A 19897-nucleotide genomic window follows, 5' to 3' on the forward strand; every position below is an offset into this window, starting at 1 on the left:
GTGCTGCGACATTCATAAAACAAATTCTCCTCAAGTTCAAGAATCAAATAGACCACAACACAATAATTATGGGTGACTTCAACACACCTCTCTCACCATTGGACAGATCCTCCAAACAAAAGTTGAATAAAGAAACTATAGAACTCAATATCACAATCAATAACCTAGACTTAACTGACATATATAGAATATATCAACCATCATCCAATGGATATACGTTCTTCTCAGCAGCACATGGATCCTTCTCAAAAATAGACCATATATTATGCCATAGGGCAACCCTCAGTAAATATAAAGGGGTGGAGATAATACCTTGCATTTTATCTGATCATAATGGAATGAAACTGGAAATCAGTGATAAAAGAAGGAAGGAAAAATCCTACATCACATGGAAAATGAACAATATGTTACTGAATGATCAATGGGTTACAGAAGACATAAAGGAGGAAATCAAAAAATTATTAGAGATAAATGAAAATACAGACACAACATATCAGAATCTATGGGACACAATGAAAGCAGTTTTAAGAGGAAAATTCATCGCCTGGTGGTCATTCCTCAAAAAAAGAAAAAAACAACAAATAAATGAGCTCACACTTCATCTCAAAGCCCTAGAAAAGGAAGAGCAAAACAACAGCAAATGTAGCAGAAGGCAAGAAATAATTAAAATCAGAGCGGAAATCAATGAAATTGAAACAAAAGAAACTATTGAAAAAATTAACAAAACTAAAAGTTGGTTCTTCGAAAAAATAAATAAGATCGACAGACCTTTAGCCATGCTAACGAAGAGAAGAAGAGAGAGAACTCAAATTACTAACATACAGGATGAAAAAGGCAATATCACAACAGATGCTACAAAAATACAGAAGACAATTAGAAATTATTTTGAAAACCTATATTCCAATAAAATAGAAAATAGTGAAGACATCGATAAATTTCTTAAGTCATATGATTTGCCCAGACTGAGTCAGGAGGAGACACACAATTTGAACAGACCAATATCAATGGATTAAATTGAAGAATCCATCAAAAGACTACCAACCAAGAAAAGCCCAGAACCAGATGGGTATACAGCAGAGTTTTACAAAACCTTTAAAGAAGAATTAATACCAATACTTTTCAAGTTATTTCAGGAAATAGAAAAAGAGGGAGCTCTTCCAAATTCATTCTATGAGGCCAACATCACCCTGATTCCGAAACCAGACAAAGACACCTCAAAGAAAGAAAACTACAGACCAATATCTCTAATGAACCTAGATGCAAAAATCCTCAATAAAATTCTGGCGAATCGAATACAAAAACACATCAAAAAAATTGTGCACCATGATCAAGTAGGATTCATCCCTGGGATGCAAGGATGGTTCAATATACGGAAATCAATAAATGTTATTCACCACATCAATAGACTTAAAGATAAGAACCATATGATCATCTCGGTAGACGCTGAGAAAGCATTCAACAAAGTACAGCATCCCTTTATGTTCAAAACATTAGAAAAACTAGGGATAACATGAACTTACCTTGACATTGTAAAAGCTATCTATGCTAAGCCTCAGGCTAGCATCATTCTGAATGGACAAAAGTTGAAGGCATTCCCTCTAAAATCTGGAACAAGACAGGGATGCCCTCTATCACCACTTCTATTCAATATAGTTCTCAAAACACTGGCCAGAGCAATTAGACAGACGAAAGAAATTAAAGGCATAAAAATAGGAAAAGAAGAACTTAAATTATCACTATTTGCAGATGACATGATTCTATACCTAGAAGACCCAAAAGGGTCTACAAAGAAACTACTAGAACTAATAAATGAATTCAGCAAAGTGGCAGGATATAAAATCAACACGCATAAATCAAAGGATTTTCTGTATATCAGCGACAAAACTTCTGAAACGGAAATGAGGAAAAACACTCCATTCACAATATCCTCAAAAAAAAATAAAATACTTGGGAATCAACCTAACGAAAGAGGTGAAAGATTTATACAATGAAAACTACAGAACCCTAAAGAGAGAAGTAGAAGAAGATCTTAGAAGATGGAAAAATATACCCTGTTCATGGATAGGCAGAACTAACATCATCAAAATGGCGATATTACCAAAAGTTCTCTATAGGTTTAATGCAATGCCAATCAAAATCCCAATGGCATTTCTTGTAGAAATAGAGAAAGCAATCATGAAATTCATATGGAAAAATAAAAGACCCAGAATAGCAAAAGCAATTCTAAACAGGAAGTGTGAATCAGGCGGTATAGCGATACCAGATTTCAAACTATATTACAGAGCAATAGTGACAAAAACAGCATGGTACTGGTACCAAAACAGGCGGGTGGACCAATGGTATAGAATAGAGGACACAGAGACTAATCCACAAAGTTACAGCTATCTTATATTTGATAAAGGGGCTAAAAGCATGCAATGGAGGAAGGATAGCATCTTCAACAAATGGTGTTGGGAAAACTGGAAATCCATATGCAACAAAATGAAACTGAATCCCTTTCTCTCGCCATGCACAAAAGTTAACTCAAAATGGATCAAGGAGCTTGATATCAAGTCAGAGACTCTGCATCTGATAGAAGAAAAAGTTGGCTCCGATCTACATATTGTGGGGTCGGGCTCCAAATTCCTTAATAGGACACCCATAGCACAAGAGTTAATAACAAGAATCAACAAATGGGACTTACTCAAACTAAAAAGTTTTTTCTCAGCAAGAGAAACAATAAGAGAGGTAAATAGGGAGCCTACATCCTGGGAACAAATTTTTACTCCTCACACTTCAGACAGAGCCCTAATATCCAGAGTATACAAAGAACTCAAAAAATTAGACAATAAGATAACAAATAACCCAATCAACAAATGGGCCAAGGACCTGAACAGACACTTCTCAGAGGAGGATATACAATCAATCAACAAGTACATGAAAAAATGCTCACCATCTCTAGCAGTCAGAGAAATGCAAATCAAAACCACCCTAAGATACCATCTCACTCCAGTAAGATTGGCAGCCACTATGAAGTCAAACAACAACAAGTGCTGGCGAGGATGTGGAGAAAAGGGTACACTTGTACATTGCTGGTGGGACTGCAAATTGGTGCGGCCAATTTGGAAAGCAGTTTGGAGATTCCTGGGAAAGCTGGGAATGGAACCACCATTTGACCCTGCTATTGCCCTTCTCGGACTATTCCCTGAAGACCTTAAAAGAGCATGCTACAGGGATACTGCCACATCAATGTTCATAGCAGCACAATTCACAATAGCTAGACTGTGGAACCAACCCAGATGCCCTTCAATAGATGAATGGATAAAAAAAAATGTGGCATGTATACACAATGGAGTACTATGCAGCAATAAAAAATGACAAAATCATAGAATTTGCAGGGAAATGGATGGCACTAGAGCAGATTATGCTTAGTCAAGCTAGCCAATCCCTTAAAAACAAATACCAAATGTCTTCTTTGATATAATGAGAGCAACTATGAACAGAGCAGGGAGGAAGATCAGGAAGAAAAGATTAACATTAAACAGAGACATGAGATGGGAGGGAAAGGGAGAGAAAGGGGAAATTGCATGGAAATGAAGGGAGACCCTCATTGCTATACAAAATTACATATAAGAGGTTGTGAGGGGAATGGGAAAATAAACAAGGAGAGAAATGAATTACAGTGGATGGGGTAGAGAGAGAAGATGGGAGGGGAGGGGAGGGGGGATAGTAGGGGATAGGAAAGGTAGCAGAATACAACAATTACTAATAGGGCATTATGTAAAATTGTGGATGTGTAACCGATGTGATTCTGCAATCTGCATTTGGGGTAAAATTGGGGGTTCATAACCCACTTCAATCTAATGTATGAAATATGATATGTCAAGAGCTTTGTAATGTTGTGAACAACCAATAAAAAAAAGAAAACAAAAGCTAAATTAAAAAAAAAAGATCTTGTATTTACTGGACGTTTATCTCTCAATAAAGTAAACATAGAGTTTGTTTTGTTTAAGGAGCAAAGAATGAGGAGGTTGATTCTATATATAGAACAAAGGATAGGAATTTACAGATGCTTTCCTGGACAGAGACATCTACATCCTTGAATTCACCCAGGGCTCACTTAACATTTTTTCTGAGTGGTTTAGAATATGTTCAAATGTGCAGACACTACTCATCTCTTGCTTGTGGGGGCAAAAAATGAGAACTCAATCCCTATTGAAGAGCAAATTTTCAAACTGCAAGTCAGAATCTATTGGATTGGAGGGTTGTGAAATCAACTTTGCACATCAAGACCAGAATATCGTTCTTTTAATAAAATAGATTAGATTAGAAAAATATATGAATGCATATGCCAAGGGGAAGTATTGTTTGTGAGCTTTTTGTCTGGAATGCTTTGGACTGTTTTTTTCCTAAGTGGTTTAAAAACATTTTTAAGTGAGTTTTTAATGGTTATTTAGGACTGCTGGTATGAGGGTCATGGTAGCTTATTGCTATAGCCCAACTAAGTCTTGGCTGCTCTATGCATAAGGCAGGCTGACACACACATGTCATAATACACTGTATTTCTTACTTGATCTGTCATTTTAAAAATCGGAGGCTCCATAAACTGGCAAAAAGTGAGCAAAATCTGAGCAAGCGAGGTGTACATACTGTGAGGGGATCATGGACTCCAACCTGTGTGGGAAAGACCCAGGAGTTACCGCAGACAGCAACAACATAGACTCTTACCAATATACAACATCAGACCACCAACATGCTGATCCCCACTGGGAAAAAAGAGAAATACTCATGCTTCCCTTATAGACAATTACATTTTTTCCGTACTTAGAAGAAATAAAACATCAGGGAGGGCCGCAAAATGGCAAGATAACCAAGGGCAGGTGCTCAGTTACACCACTCCAGAGGGTCTCTCGCGTGGACTGCAGTATGAACAGCTCCCTCTGGAGTTGAGCAGTGCACAACCCATATAGCCCTACCAGACAGCCAGAAGTATAGCGATTAATAGCACAAACTTTGAAGTCCAACAAACCTGAGGTCTTATCCCAGATTATGCAATCTGGGGCACACTATTTAACCTCCCTGAGCCTCAATTTTCCAAAGGGTATGAGTTACATACCACTAGGACCTAGTTCAGTGCCTGAGGCAAAGTGGCTCTCAATAAATATATGTGTTAAGTGAACTGAGCTAATACTAGTACCAGCCACATAAAGTGGTGATAAGGAATGAATAAATTATCATGCACAAAGATTTTAGCATGCACACAATCTAAAAACTAGCACGTGGTAAACCCTAAAGTATCTATAAAAGATTATATACTGAAATAGTGAGATTCTTCAGATGGAAAGATACTCGCTGGGAAGGAATTATGTTGTTTAATTTTTTAAAAAAGCAGTAAACTATAGAGAGAAGAACAGATTTTTAAAATAAGAAGAAATCAGGACATGATAGGATGGGGATAGTTCTTGAAACTTGAGAGTATATTTAGAACGAATAAAAAGTAGGAAATGCCGTGTTTTATTATTTACAGATGCAGAACAAGTGAGAGCAAAACGTCTTGATAAATTCAAAGACTTCAGAATGATATTGTCATGAGTCACTCAAGCAGAAATGGTGGCATGGGGGGGGGGGGTGACAGCAGAGGAGGACATAAATCCCTTCCTCTTCCAGAGCTTATTTCGTAGCAGAACTTCAGTTTTGATGCAGTCATGACAACTCCTCACGTTTATTAAAGTCGTGCAATAGAGCAGGTTACCCCAGGCTGAAGCACATACCCAGGGTGGACTCCAGTCCCCTCTCTGCCTCTGGTCTTACTGCCCACCTGGCAGGACGAAGGTGGGACACATTTATTTCCTCCAGAGAGATGGCTGATAACAAGCCAGCAAAAATCGGCTCTAGGGAGAGAGGGATCTATCTCTAAGCCCCGAAGTGAGGTCACCCCAGTTAGCAGTTAGAAATTGAGGCACATTTCACACTTGCTAATGGGTTTGACGCTTGTGAAACATAAACAGGAAGTGGAAGCTCTCCAAAGTGATCTGAAGGAAACACACTCCCTGTTTGGTCAACGTGTGAATCCCAATTCTCCACGTTGTCAAAGACACTGTCAATTAAGACTGACCCCCAGCAAAGTGCGCCCGATGCCAGTCCTCGCCCAGTCCCAGCAATGACCTCATTTTTCTCCCAATGTTTCCCACAGCCAGGTCACTCAGCAACGGGGTGACTGACCTGAAGCGTAGTGGGAAAGGTTTACAGTCATCTCTCAACTCCCCGAACTCGCAGGGCAGGAGAGCGCAGAGGTCAGTGAAATCCCCAGCCAGGCCTTATTTTAGTCATGAATTTCCACTGGCTCCCTCCTCTGACAGTATCAAGGCTGCTCACATCGCAGGGTTGGAGTTTCAGCTGTTTTCTCTGCTCCAGGTCACAGAGACCGGACTTTTCCTGGGAAGGTAGGTAGAGGCCTCCGGAGGCCTAGTGAGATCTTAGACACCTGGGGCCTCTAGAGGAGGTCTTTTTCCCCCAGGTTCTGGGCTAACTGCTCCCCCTTCTACCTAAGCACTTTGGTAAATGTCAATTAAAAACAAAACGACAAAAAGCACCTTCTCCTCTTTTTATTTCCTGCTAGCCAGGGGCCCTTATGTATTTTTCCCAGGGCTGCCTTCTCCTCATTGTCCTATCTATCCTTCCCTGGGGTTTCTGTAAGTTCAAGGACAGGATCCCTGTTTGATCCACCGGGCACTACGCCTAACACGGGGTAAGGGACCCAATAAAAGTGTCGACTGAATGAATGCGAAGATTTCACTGTGATAGGCGGAGAGTTTTCTTCCTGCTTGTTTTTCTCTTCCCTTCTCTCTTCCCTTCCGCAACAGACGGAAAAACAGCGCCACCGAAGTTCGTGGCAGCAGAATGACGATTGACCCCGGCTGGCACGCCACCTTCCTGGGGTCTTAGCTCCGGCCAGCGTGGTGGGGCTCCCAGTCCACGGCGCTGCGGCCCAAGACTGGCCACGTGAAGCGTCACGCCCCGCGCTGCTGCAGGGCAGGCGCCGCCGCTGCGGTTGTGTAACGCTGCAGCCGAAGGGGAGGCGACCCGGACGCCTCTGCTTCAGAGGGGGCAGAGGGAGGGAGGAAACGCTGGGCACCGCGCCCGGTATCTTTCTGTGCTTGACTGGCCAGGGTGGGTAGGGGCAGAGGGGCACCCACGGGGGGGGGTGCACAAGTGGGTGCCTGTCTGCCCGCAGGCTGTGCCCAGGAGCTGAGCTCCGGGGGAGCAAGGGGCCCGCGGCTCACACCCTCGGCGGTCAGGTGCTCGCGGCGTGCTCGGCGGCGGCCTCGGCTGCCCCTGCGCTTGGCCGCCAGCCCGCTTCCCATGGGGTGACATCCGCCCCGCCCCTCGGTCCCTCCCCAAGGCGGGCAATTCCTGGACACGGGGCTGAGCGGTGGGGGCAGGGAAGCCGGGACGGAAAGAAACCCCAGCCTCTGGGGATGGCAGAGGGGCCGGGCGACTCCCTCCGCTGTGCGCCGGTTCCTCCGAGCGGGCTGGGCGGGGGAGGAGGAAGAGGGTTGGGCTGAAGCAAGCGAGGGGATATTCCTCTCCCGGCTTGAGTCAGACGCGGGCGGATCCGTCCTCCCCCGTTCCCTCCCAGGAGACGGGAACTTACTTCATTTCCCTGGGGCAGGTTCGCCCACGTTACCAACTCTCCCCCTCCCCCAGCTCCCCGGTTCCTTCCAGCTTCAGCGCCCCCCACCCAGCTGGGCAGGACCCAGGCTGCGCTGCCACCCCCTCTTCGGGGAAAGGAGGCCGCAGCCGCAGACACCTGGGGGCCAGGGCTGGGGGTGGGGGCTCCCTCGCAGCCAGCCAGAGCGTTGTCCAACACGTGAGACTCATGTGATGAAGCCGGGGGAGGGCGGGCAGGTCGCTCCTTCCCTCCCCGGCAGCGGCCAGACGTGCCTGGAGTCACAGGGTAGAACACGTAGCTCCAACCCACCCACTCGCTCCCATTTAACCCAGCCCGCAGCCTCTCCATTACTCCTCGGCTCGTCCCCCCCCACACACACACTCCGCCCTAACTGCTCCCCCGTTCCCTCCCGCCTCCCTGCCCGCCCCACTTCTCATTCACTTGGCTCGCACGGTGCAGACAGCGCAGGGAGCACACACCGCCAGTCTGTGCGCAGAGCCGGGAGCCAGAGGCCGCGAGGACACCCGGCCATGCACGCCCCCAACTGAAGCAACACCTCAAAGCCGCAGCTCGCAGCAGCTCTGTGCATTTCAGGGAACTCAGGCTCAGAGAAACCTCTGCGGAGAGACCCTCGAAGCCTGCTTCAGGACAGTCTTCAGCCCGACGCTCCGCTAAGTGCAGACAGGAGCGCACAGTGGCCCCGGATCGCCGCGCCATGGAGCGGATCCCCAGCGCGCAACCACCCCCTGCCTGTCTGCCCAAAGCACCAGGACTGGAGCACGGAGACCTACCAGGGTAAGTTGGCATTCTCTGGCCCCTTCAAGCCTCCACTCCAGACCTGGGTCCTGTGCCTTTCAACTTAGCTGCTGCGGGCGCCTCCGGGGACTCTACGCCCGACAGGGCGCCTGCAGCCAGTGCGCACGGAAAGTCACGACCCTTCTTGGCTCTCTCCCTGCAGAATGGATTTTGCCCACATCTACCAAGTGTACAAGTCGAGGCGGGGAGTAAAGCGGAGCGAGGACAGCAAGGTAAGTGCACCCCTGGGGACCCCGCGCCGAAGTCCCTAGCTGCCCGCTAAGTTTCCAAGAAAAGTTTTCTTGCTTTGAGGTTGGCGGGGGAGATGCAAACTGTGGGTTCGGTGCCACTACTAAGTGACTTGGAAAAGAAGGGGCAGAAGGTGGTTCTGGGTGCGACTCTGCTCCTTAACCAGACTTTTTTCATTTCGGCGGGGTGCGGAGGAAGGGAGGTTTCGCATCCCCTTGCCCACCGCCTTTTCGTGCGCTTTGCAGGAGACCTACAAACTGCCGCACCGGCTCATCGAGAAAAAGAGACGTGACCGGATTAACGAGTGCATCGCCCAGCTGAAGGATCTCCTACCCGAACATCTCAAACTTACAGTAAGTGAGAAGCTGGCCTCTCTCCAATGTAGCTCTTCTGCCCAGAGGGCGGGCGGGGGTCACCCGCCGCCTGCAGGCGTCGCGGGGAATTGCAGACTAGTCTAGATGGCCCGACCAAAGCTGGCAGGTGACTCGGTGCAAGGGTACCCTTCCCCAGTCCAGAGATTTTCTGGCCCTATGCAAATGAGGTGAGAAGCTCTTGGACCTCTCCAAGTTGGCTCCAACAACAGCCGGCCTCCTTTTGGGGAGCTTAAGATTTTTCCTTCTGGCCATTTTTAGAATTCTCTAGTTTTCCTGGTTTAAAGGAAAAAACTAAGAATGTGCAGGGGTTTTTTTATCCAATTCCCCAGCCCCCCCCCTTTTTAATTAAGAGAGCCTGCTTTTGGTGTGCGATTTGTTTTCCTGCCCTTTCTTGACAGTAGCCAAAAGCTTAAGCAGCCTTTAGAGAAAGGGGGTGGGGGGTGGGGAAGCATTTGGAAAGGAAAAAAAAAAGCCTGGATGACCTGGAAGTTCTGAAAGGGTGTCAGGAAAAAAACTTTGGGAAAGCCTCTTGGCTGCAGACACAGTAGAAGTCCCTCCATGGGTTGACACTACTGCAGAGAAATGTTATCTCTGGATTCCCCTGAGTTAAGGTCAGCAGCCGCTGCTGCAGAAATTTATCTGTCAAAGCTTCCTCCTTAGGTAGCTGCAGCTTCCAAAGATAAATGACATGTGTTTTTTATCCTTTTATCATATGTATGTATGTATGTGTGTGTGTATGTGTGTGCATTTAGAAATGTTATCTGCAAAGTTAAAATAAAATTCAGCCAACCAGGAAAGGCTATTCTATTCTTTTTCCCCCTTTATAGACATTTCTCATTGCTAATAAGTGTCCCAGAGGTGGGACTTCTGTGACCTCACCGCTGACTAAAGCTCTTTTCATTCCAGACTTTGGGTCACTTGGAAAAAGCAGTGGTTCTGGAACTTACCTTGAAGCATGTGAAAGCACTAACAAACCTGATTGATCAGCAGCAGCAGAAAATTATTGCTCTGCAGAGTGGTTTACAAGCGGGTGAGTCTGATTAGTATCTCTTAAAGAGTTGTGCACAGATAGAGAGCCCCTGGGCTCTACATGGGATGTGGCAAACATTCCTGCAATCAATTGCTTGTGTACGTTCACTGAGGGAGACTTGTTTTATCTTTCCAAAAGGTCAGACTTTCCATTTGGAATGCTGCGGGGTGCCACCTGGCATGAATACGTATTAGTCAAATGATAAAATGTTGCTGTGGCATTTTGGCTTCAGAGTCTCTGGGTTCTGGGAGATTTCCCTACTCCCTTTTAAAATGCCAAGACACCTATAATTTGCATTGTGGGTGTTTTATAGTTGGTCTTCTTAGCCCTCTCTCCTTGGAGACTAGATCACGGGTATGCCCCAGCATTTTCCTGTTCCTTTGCTTCTTTATCACTTGCTCTTCCGTTTGTTCTTTCGTTGTGGGGTGCAATCCTGGCAGGATGACAGCAGGAGTTTTTCCTGCATTTCTTGTGGTTCCCTAAATCGCCACTAGGTATCTAGTGAATTGCACAATCTAACGAAACCACTAAAGTTTCGTCATTTGTTTCTCCTGACATCCAGAGAATCAGGATACTTCTAACCTTCCAGTCTCGTTCTTTCCAAATAATACTGTACAGATGAGAGAATTCCTGTACCCATGCCAACATCCATTCTTCTCTGTATTTCTTTCTGTGGCCAGTGTAATGAGAATCACAAAAACCCAGCAAGTGTTTCTGCCAGCTCCCTCATTAAAAATAGAAGATGATCAGACCTAATTTGGGGGGGGGGGATCATGGATAGAATACACGTAAAAGACTGAGAAATAGCCTAAAGTTGACAGTGGGGATATACCTTTTATAAATCATTGAAAATAAATTTACTTTAGATGATATTTCATTCTTTATTTATTTTATGATTGTCTGGCCTTGTGCATATTGCCCCAGTGAGACTGATTTTCTATCTTTCAACTCTTGGGTTTAAAAATATATCAGAATGTTTGTTACACTGTCACAGCAAAAACTCTGGAATAATCTACAAATTCAGCAAGAGCAGAAATATCCATGTTTATTAATAATGGTCCATTTCTATTATGCAGCCATTAAAAGTCATATTTGGGGGCTGGGGGTGTCACTCAATGGCAGAGTAGGTGCTTAGCATCTATGAGGCCCTGGATTCAGTATTCAGCACCCTGTTCCCCCAAATCTCTCAATGCTAGGGTTATAGATGTTCATGTTTATTTTTTTCAACTTTTCAGTGTATTTTTTTCTCTGAACATGTTACATTTGAAGTTAGAAATGAATTGAAAATTAGCAAATGCTTTTTTTTTTTTTTAACACAACAGAAAGCCCCAGATGCAGAGCCCTCTGAAACATGTTCCTTTGGTTCTTTGTCTCTTCAGGTGAGCTGGGGAGAAACGTGGAAGCAGGTCAAGAGATGTTCTGCTCAGGTTTCCAGACGTGTGCCCGGGAAGTGCTTCAGTACCTAGCCAAGCATGAGAATACTCGGGACCTGAAGTCTTCGCAGCTTGTCACTCACCTCCACCGTGTGGCCTCTGAGCTGCTGCAGGGTGGCACTTCCCGGAAACCATCAGACCCAGCTCCCAAAGGGATGGACTTCAAGGAGAAAGCCAGCTCTCTGGCTAAAGGCTTGGAAGGCCCTGGCAAAAACTGTGTACCAGTCATCCAGCGGACATTTGCTCCCTCAAGTGGGGAGCAGAGCGGCAGCGACACAGACACAGACAGTGGCTACGGGGGAGAATCTGAGAAAGGCGATTTGCGCAATGAGCAGCCGTACTTCAAAAGTGACCATGGACGCAGGTTCACCGTGGGAGACCGGGTCGGCACCATTAAGCAAGAATCCGAAGAACCCCCTACGAAGAAGAGCCGAATGCAGGTGTCAGATGACGAAGGCCACTTCACTAGCAGTGACCTGATCAGCAACCCGTTCCTGGGCCCACACCCGCACCAGCCTCCCTTTTGCCTGCCTTTCTATCTGATCCCACCATCAGCAACTGCCTACCTGCCCATGCTGGAGAAGTGCTGGTACCCAACCTCAGTGCCAGTGTTGTACCCGGGCCTCAACGCCTCCGCCGCTGCGCTCACCAGCTTCATGAACCCAGACAAGATCTCCACTCCCTTGCTTATGCCACAGAGACTCCCTTCTCCCTTGTCCGCCCATTCGTCCCTCGACTCTTCCGCCCTGCTCCAGGCCCTGAAGCAGATCCCGCCTTTAAACTTAGAAACCAAAGACTAAACTCTTTAGGGGGATCCTGCTGCTTCGCTTTCCTTCTTTCCTACTTCCAAAAACACAAACCAACGTTTTTGTGAGTGCAGCGAGATTGTTCCGTTGTGCGTACAGAGATAATCTAAGGAGTGGGGATGCGCGCCTATGCGTGCGAGTAGGCACGCGTGCCTGCGTTTATGTAGGTGTAGGACATCGCAAGCTTATTTTGGCATAGGGAAGATGCCATAGGGAGGATGATAGTAGCCGGCTGGGGCTTTTCCCTTCCTGGAGAATAGCCCCCTTTGACACAGATCAGCTGGATTTTCAAAAGCTTCAAAGTTTTGGTCTTGTGAGTCACTGTGCAGTTTGGGAGTTTGGGAGTCGGGTCTGTGGCTTTGAGAAAAAGGTACTTTCAAAAGAGGGTTTTCCAGAGCGCAGCTCCGAGCCAGCTGTTAGGACCACACCCTTCTCCCTTTATTGTGGAGGTGACTCACCAGACTGTGAGGAGAGAGCAGTCAGACCTAGCTTTCTGCTAAACTGGTGAGGTAGCAGACACTGGCACAACACGGTAGGGTAGTGGTTTGGGGAGATTTCCGCAGGTCTGCTCCCCACCCCTGCCTCCGATGAACAAAGAGAATGTAGTTCCCTACTCAGGCTTTCGTAGTGATTCGCTTCACTAAGGAACTGAAAATGGCCCCTTTGAGCTGCCAGGGAACAACTTCCCCAGGTCTCTGGCACCTGTTTCAAGGTCTCACGGTTAAGACATGATGTCCAGGGAACCAAAGGAAGTCTCAGAGATGCCCATACCCTCAGCGCCCCAAAGTGCACAAAGCTAAATAACCAATTGCTACCTTTAACGCAGAGCTAGACTCGGTTTTAGACTCAACCCTTTTAACCAAGCTTAGCTTCCAAAAGGCCTAACCAAGCCCGGGTGCCCAGGACCCTTTCTGTAAACTAATTCCTCTTGCCCAACAGCATATGGGGTGTCCTTATTGCTAAAAAGGATTCTGTCTCCATCAAAGAGGTTTTATTTTTGATCCAGAGCCCATATTTTCCTGACTTGTCCAGCCAGTCCTGCACCAGCTTCTCAAAATGCACTATGCTTGATTGACAATGTTTTCTTTCTTTTTTTTTTTTCCGTTTTTGTTTTGGTATAAAGTCGTTGCCTTTATTTGTAAAGCTGTTATAAATATATATTATATAAATATATTAAAAAGGAAAATGTTTCAGATGTTTATTTGTATAATTACTTGATCTACAAAGTGAGAAAAATGAATGTATTCCTGTTTTTGAAGAGAAAAATAATTTTTCTTTTCTCAAGGGAGAGGTACAGTGTTTATATTTTGGAGCCTTTCTGAAGGTGTGAAATTGTAAATATTTTTATCTATGAATAAATGTTAAGTAGTTGTTTTAAAATACTTAATAAAATAATCCTTTTCCTGTGGAAGAGAAAGAAGGTCTCCTGAATTTTTGAAAAAACACGTAGTTGTGTGATGTGGTTGTCCTCTTGAGTGAAGGCAATAACCAGTTAATCTTGATGTAATTTCATTAGGCTTAGTCAATTTAATAGATAAATATTGGTTTAGGTTTATTTCTTTTTTGGGTTTCTTTTTTTTTTAACTTAACCCTTGGCAGGGATTTGCAATCATCATATGCTCTTCCCAGAGTTAAGCAAAAAAATACATTTTCCCCTCCCATCTGCTGTAGTCATGATCTTTAGAACTTGACAGAAAACTTAGGTATGAAGTCATGGGTCAGAACATCAGGGTAAGTGCATTGAGAAAAGATTTTAACTGATGATATTAGGCAATAATATTTGATGCCAAGTAAGTTGATTTTTTCAAACCTAGCAAGATCTAATGGATTTGCTATGTCCTGTAGTATTGCTGCTGGAGGTGACATTCCATAATGACTTTCTACATCCTTCCTGGACTTCCTCCCCTTGGGTATGTGCGTGAATGAATGTTGGTGTTCCTTAGTCAAGTGCTCTTATTAAAGAAAAAAATTCCATAGGAAAAGATGTGGGAAATGACCCAGTCGAATATATTTTGCTTTCCCCTTCACCTGGTTCTGCAATATTTCTGTCAGATGCTGGCTGTCCCAGGTGCATCTTCCAGAATCTTTGGGTTGTCTGGAACCCTGCAGGGGAGCTGCCTCCAGGTCAATCTCTTCTAGGCATCACCTGCCTATTAGAATTGTCTGCTTCAAATATCACCTTCTCTGGCTCCTGAAGGGGCAGTAGGCAGGGTACATATTTCCTCCCAATTGACTCCAGACCACGTGGTGTAGAAGGACCCACAGAGAACAAGACCAGTCTGGTGGTCTATCACCACCCTCTCCACGCCTGTTTTTGACAAGATAAAATAAGGATTCTGAGGCTTTCTCACGTGTCCTACAGCAGGCAGATGGCTCTCTAAGTCCCGCCTTCTCCCAGCTCCTCGAGGTCTGCACTTGCAGGTCTCCTGATTGCAAGCCCCTGAATAATGCTTCCTTGAGATGCCAGATCTTTCCAGCTAAACTTTTTTTTTTTTTTTTTTTTTTTTTTTTTTTTTTTTTAATGAAAGCACAAAACCAGTCAAGTTTATCTGAGAGACGAAACTCTGGGGGTTGAAATCAAGCCCAAACCCTTCTTGCGTGTCCCGCCCACTTTCCTAGCCAGTGATTCAAGGAGTAACTGTGGGGACAGCGGCAGGAAGTGGAGCAACCTGAACTTTAAAAAAAAAAATTAAGGTTCTACACATGGCCCATCCAGAATCCCCTTACTGGAGTCTGCCCTTATGAAACCCCCTAACTCTGCAGCTGTCTGTCTCCTTCCAGTTTGCCCTTGACATTGCTTCGTCCGGTTTCTGCAGGATCCAAGAGCGCTCTGAGGGAGGTGCGGGGGAGGGCTTGCACCCCATCCTTCTGCCCGTTGGGCACAAAGAGGACCTCTGTTTAAAAGGGGGTGTGTGAGCGTGAGGGGGTGTGAAGCTCTGGCTCCGGGGCCACGGAGAGGTGGCAGGAGGCAGGGGAATGGAGGCTTGGGATCTGGCTGCCCTCAGACAGGGCGTGATCCGCCGGGCCTGCCGGGATGGTCTCACCCAGGGCTGACCTGCCTCGCCTGTTGACACAACGTCACGTTTCCTACTGCAGCCCTTTCATGTGCGGCCCGAGGCTAAATGCGGCTGCCGGTTCCTGGAAGCAGACGTGCCTGGCACCGCGTCAGCAGAAACCTGATCCCCGGGGAAGCTTGGCAAGACCTCGGCATTGCTCGGCCCCCAGAAATAGGGCCTGGCAGCAGGGCGCAGGGCAGCCCCCTGTGCCCAGCAGGAGGGAATATGAGCCCGGGTGGGAGGGAGCTGGAGGTAGGCTGAGCTTTGGGACAAGGGCCTAATTAATTAGGAGCAAGAAGATTCTCACGGGTCATCCCTCTTAAATGCAGCCTAACAACCTCCAAATACTATATTGGGTACTATTATAATTGACATTTGTAGATAAATAAAAGCAAGTTCAGAGAGGGGAGGTAACTTGCCCAAGGTCACAAAGAAACTTCAGAATGGCTATACCATTAGTAGGGTGGTGGATCTGTTGGGTTGTGGATCTCTTAATCCCATCCAAGACAAAGGTTTTCACAGAGCCTAGTCGTTAATAATCATAATAATACAAATAGTTATATTACTACTAGTGATAGTAACAACAAACTTGTTTGTAGCACTTACTGTTTGGCAAGCATTCTTCAAAGTACTCCACATGCAACAACTTAATTATCACAGCAGTTCTATAAGGTAGATACAATTTTTATGCCCATATACAGTTAATGAGATGTAAGCACAGAGAGGGTAGTACTTTCTCAAGGTCCCACAGCTTTGGTGGTGAATGGGAAATGACACCTAAACAATTGGGCTGCAGAGTCTTTGTGCTTAACTACAAAACCACATGGCCATTCTTGCTAACAATAAAAAGAGCAAGAGTAATGGTAATTGCAACTATTACTATCCTATTTTGAATACTTGCCCCATGCTAAAAGCCTTATCAAGCACTTTATGTGAATAATCTCTATTTGTTACAACAACTGTGGTGGGTAGATACTAACATGCCTCCCTTGTTTTAATTTTAAAAAGATTTTTTTTTTAACATGCCCCTTTCATAGATGATAAAACTGGAGCTCAAAGAGGGGAAATACCTCATGTGAGGTGACATATTGTGTAAGGGAGGAAAGCACACCCTTTCTCTGGTGTGGATCTGCTTCTAAACTGGGTTCCTGAGAGGTTGGGCTCTGACACACATTATCTCATTTAGTCCTCAAAAGAGCTCTGCGGAGGAGGTCACCTCATGCCCAATGTGACCATGAGATAATCGAGTTCAGAGTAAAGTCATTGCCCAACTCTTTATGTGCTTCCTTGCCGGCTCACCAGCCTCACCAGCCTCACCATCCCACAGCCAAGAATGGGCACATCCTCTGAAGAAACAAACCAAGCAGGGAAGCCAGGCAGATAGGAGCTGTGCTACAAGTTGTCTCTGCTGAGAAACAGAATCTGGACTGGTGAAAATCTTGCACTGGAGTGTCCTGGGGTGGGAGAAAGAAACTTTCCTTTTCTCACATCTCTCTAAGGCTAGGAAGGGTACAGGTAGGCAGAACTAAGGCTGCAACTATGCAGGAACCACTTGGAGCAAGGCAGTTGTGCTGGAAGGAGGGAGGGAGGCTGAGATTGAGTTCCAAGCTCTCTTGTTGGAAGGGAGGTTTGCAAGCTCAGAGACCAGGCCACGGAGGCTGCTGCCCTGCTCAGGTTCCTGCAGCCCACCCACACCTTGGCCCATCTCTCCCCCTTGGCTGAGGCACCTGCGCTTGCCTGGCTGTGTGGAATAGGGCCAGTATCTCAGGCTAGAGCTGGGCATGACGCCCAGTTTTCTCACAGGTCCCTGGAGCCCCCAGAGGGGCTCTCAGAGAGGAGACAGAATGTTTTGCGTTCCCACGCAGTTTTGTATAAAGACTATTATGTTGTTAGTGGGATCCTCTGTTCTCTTGAGACCCAGAATTCCCCTCCCTGCCCTGCCGGGGGTGCCTGACACGTGGCAGGGAGGGAGGGAGGCTCTAGGTTTCTTGCCCTTTCTTAGTGGAAGCACGTTCCTTTTTCTCTCTGCCTTATATATTATAATGGTTTGTTTAAACAAGAATTCTACTGCTGCCTGGTGCTGTGGTGCACGCGGGGAATCTCAGCGGCTCAGGAGACTGCAACAGGAGGATCGAGGGTTCAAAACCAACCTCAACAACTTAGCAAGGCTCTAAGCAACTCAGTGAGACACTGTCTCTAAATAAAATATTAAAAAAGGGCTGGGGATATAGCTCATTGGTTAAGCATCTCTAGTACCAAAAAAAATTTTTTTTTAATTTAAAAAATAAAGAGTTCTACTGCTGGAAAAAATACCACTAACAAGTTTGAAGCTACCAATCAATGGCTCCTTCCTTCACTCTCCTCCTTCCCTAGGACCCAGAGGGAGGCTGAGAGGGTAGCCACTCAAAGTCACCCCCTAACCCCCACTTGCCAACACCCCCTGTTTATCCCAAGCCATCTGTTTGGCCCCGACTACCACAGCAGAACATGAGCCGCCGGCAAAGGCGTTGGCTAATGGAGCCCCTGACATGTGGGTGTCCAGGCTGGGACATCCAGTCTTGTGATGTGGTTGGACTTGGGCCCAGAAGGTTCCTTCTGTTATAGATGGGGCCCTCCCTTCCTGGAAGAATCTCAACCAAGTCATGGAGGCGGGACCTGAGGGCATCCTCCTGGTGAAGCCGCTTAGTGGAGAGGGGTCAGCCTTGAGCTGTGCCCAGGGGAATGTACAGACAGAATCTACTACCCCCATGACCCATCCTGCTCCCTCTCATCTTTCAGGGAGCAAAACCAAAGAAACATGTGCTTATTTGTTTGTTAGAATAGCAATATTTTAAAACTGACTGATGGATAGGGATGTGGAGGTGGGGATTATGCAAAGCTCTCTGGGGAATTCACATGGGGAAAGAGGCAGGAAAGCCATTCTCATTCCAAAAAGAAGAAAAGAAAAAAAAAGTGTGTTTCTGAAAGTTTTAAATAAAACATCTCAGACTTTGCATGTTTTCTATGATGGAGAATTTAAAACATACACAAAAGTAGAAAGAAACAATGAAAGAAAAATAATCCCATTTAAACAAAGACTGAACACGTGATGCATGCTTGTAATCCCAGCAACTCGGAGGCTGAGACAGGAGGATCACAAGTTTGAGGCCAGTCTCAGAATTTTAGTGAGGCCCTAAGGAACTTAGTGAGACCCTGTCTCAAAATAAAATAAAATTTAAAAAAGATAGTTGTTAATCGACGCTGAGTTTAGTCCCCAGGACAAAAAATAAATAAAATAAAATAAAATAAAAACGGGCAAAAGACATGAACAGACATTTCTCCAAAGAAGACACACAAATAGCCAACAAGTACATGAAAAGATGCTCAACACCATGAGTCATCAGGGAAATGCAAATCAAAACCACAGTGCCGCATCACTTCACACCCACGAAGATGGCTATGATAATAACAATAATTTAGAAAAAAACCAGAAAATAACAAGCGTCACTGAAGATGTAGAGAAATGGGAACCTTTGTCAATTGCCAGGGGGAATGTACAACGGTGGAGCTGCTGTGGTGGGAAACACTTTGGCAGTTCCTCAGAAAGTTAAATATAGGATTATTGTGTTACACTGCAATTCCATTGCTAGGTATCCAACCCAAAAGAATTGAAAACAGGGCCTCAAATAAATACACACCTATGTTCATAGAAGCAGATTTGCCAGAGTCAAAAGATGGAAACCCAAATGTCCATTGACAGGGGAATGGATACACAAATGGTCTATATGTGCAGAGGAATGTTATACAGTCATGTAAAAAGAAATAAAATCCTGGCACATGCTCCAGTGTGGAAAAATCTCAAAAACATCAAGCTAAGTGAAACAAGCTAGACACAAAGGTCACAAAGTGTGTACTTTCTTTTATAGAAAACATACAGTATAAATCCCCAGAGACAGAAAGCAGATTAGTGGTTGCCAGGGGTTGGGGGAGGGGAAAATGGAGAGAGACTTCTTAATACATTGCAAGGGTTTTACCTGAGAACAACAGAAATGTTTTGGAATTCAATCGTTAATGTGTTAAATGACACTGGATTTTTTAACTTCACAATGATTGTATGTAAATTTCACTTAATAATTTACTTTTTGGGGGGATTGAACTCAGGGGTGCTTAACCACTGAGCCACATCCCCAGCCCTTTTTATGTTTTATTTTGAGACAGGGTCTCCCTAAGTTGCATAAGCCCCTCCTAAATTGCTGAGGCTAGCCTGGAACTCATAACCCTCCTGCCTCACTCTCCTGAGCTGCCAGGATTACAGGTGTGTGCCACAGTACCAGGCATGCCCAATTCAGTTTTATCTGTAATATATATTCCCATCTGCTTCTCCAGCTCATTTATTACCTTGAAGCAAATCTGAAAATCATACAATTTTATTTGTAAATATTTCAGTATATGTATAAAAGATAAGTATTCTTTTAAAAAAGTTTACTATAATACTATTATTACACCTTATATTTTTAAAAAAGA

The 19897-nt window shown here is 45.3% G+C and overlaps 1 protein-coding gene and 1 long non-coding RNA gene across 2 annotated transcripts in view; both read left to right on the forward strand.

The window, feature by feature from the left end:
- The window catches only part of LOC308638531, a 28968-nt gene extending 22744 nt beyond the window's left edge, over nucleotides 1–6224 (forward strand). The window contains exon 4 of the long non-coding RNA XR_014019866.1: nucleotides 6173–6224. This is a non-coding gene — a long non-coding RNA (uncharacterized lncRNA). The remainder of the gene's footprint in view (nucleotides 1–6172) is intronic.
- Nucleotides 6225–7114: 890 nt separating this feature from the next.
- BHLHE40 (basic helix-loop-helix family member e40) lies at nucleotides 7115–13758 on the forward strand. Its single transcript, XM_081276062.1, has 5 exons — nucleotides 7115–8446; nucleotides 8610–8679; nucleotides 8941–9048; nucleotides 9976–10099; nucleotides 11479–13758. The coding sequence occupies exons 1-5, from the start codon at nucleotides 8367–8369 to the stop codon at nucleotides 12330–12332; spliced, it is 1236 nt and encodes a 411-aa protein (XP_081132188.1). The 5' UTR covers nucleotides 7115–8366; the 3' UTR covers nucleotides 12333–13758.
- Nucleotides 13759–19897: the final 6139 nt, after the last annotated feature.

Source organism: Spermophilus citellus, assembly GCF_964194105.1.
Source record: "Spermophilus citellus genome assembly, chromosome: 19".
Taxonomy (NCBI): Eukaryota; Metazoa; Chordata; class Mammalia; order Rodentia; family Sciuridae; genus Spermophilus; species Spermophilus citellus.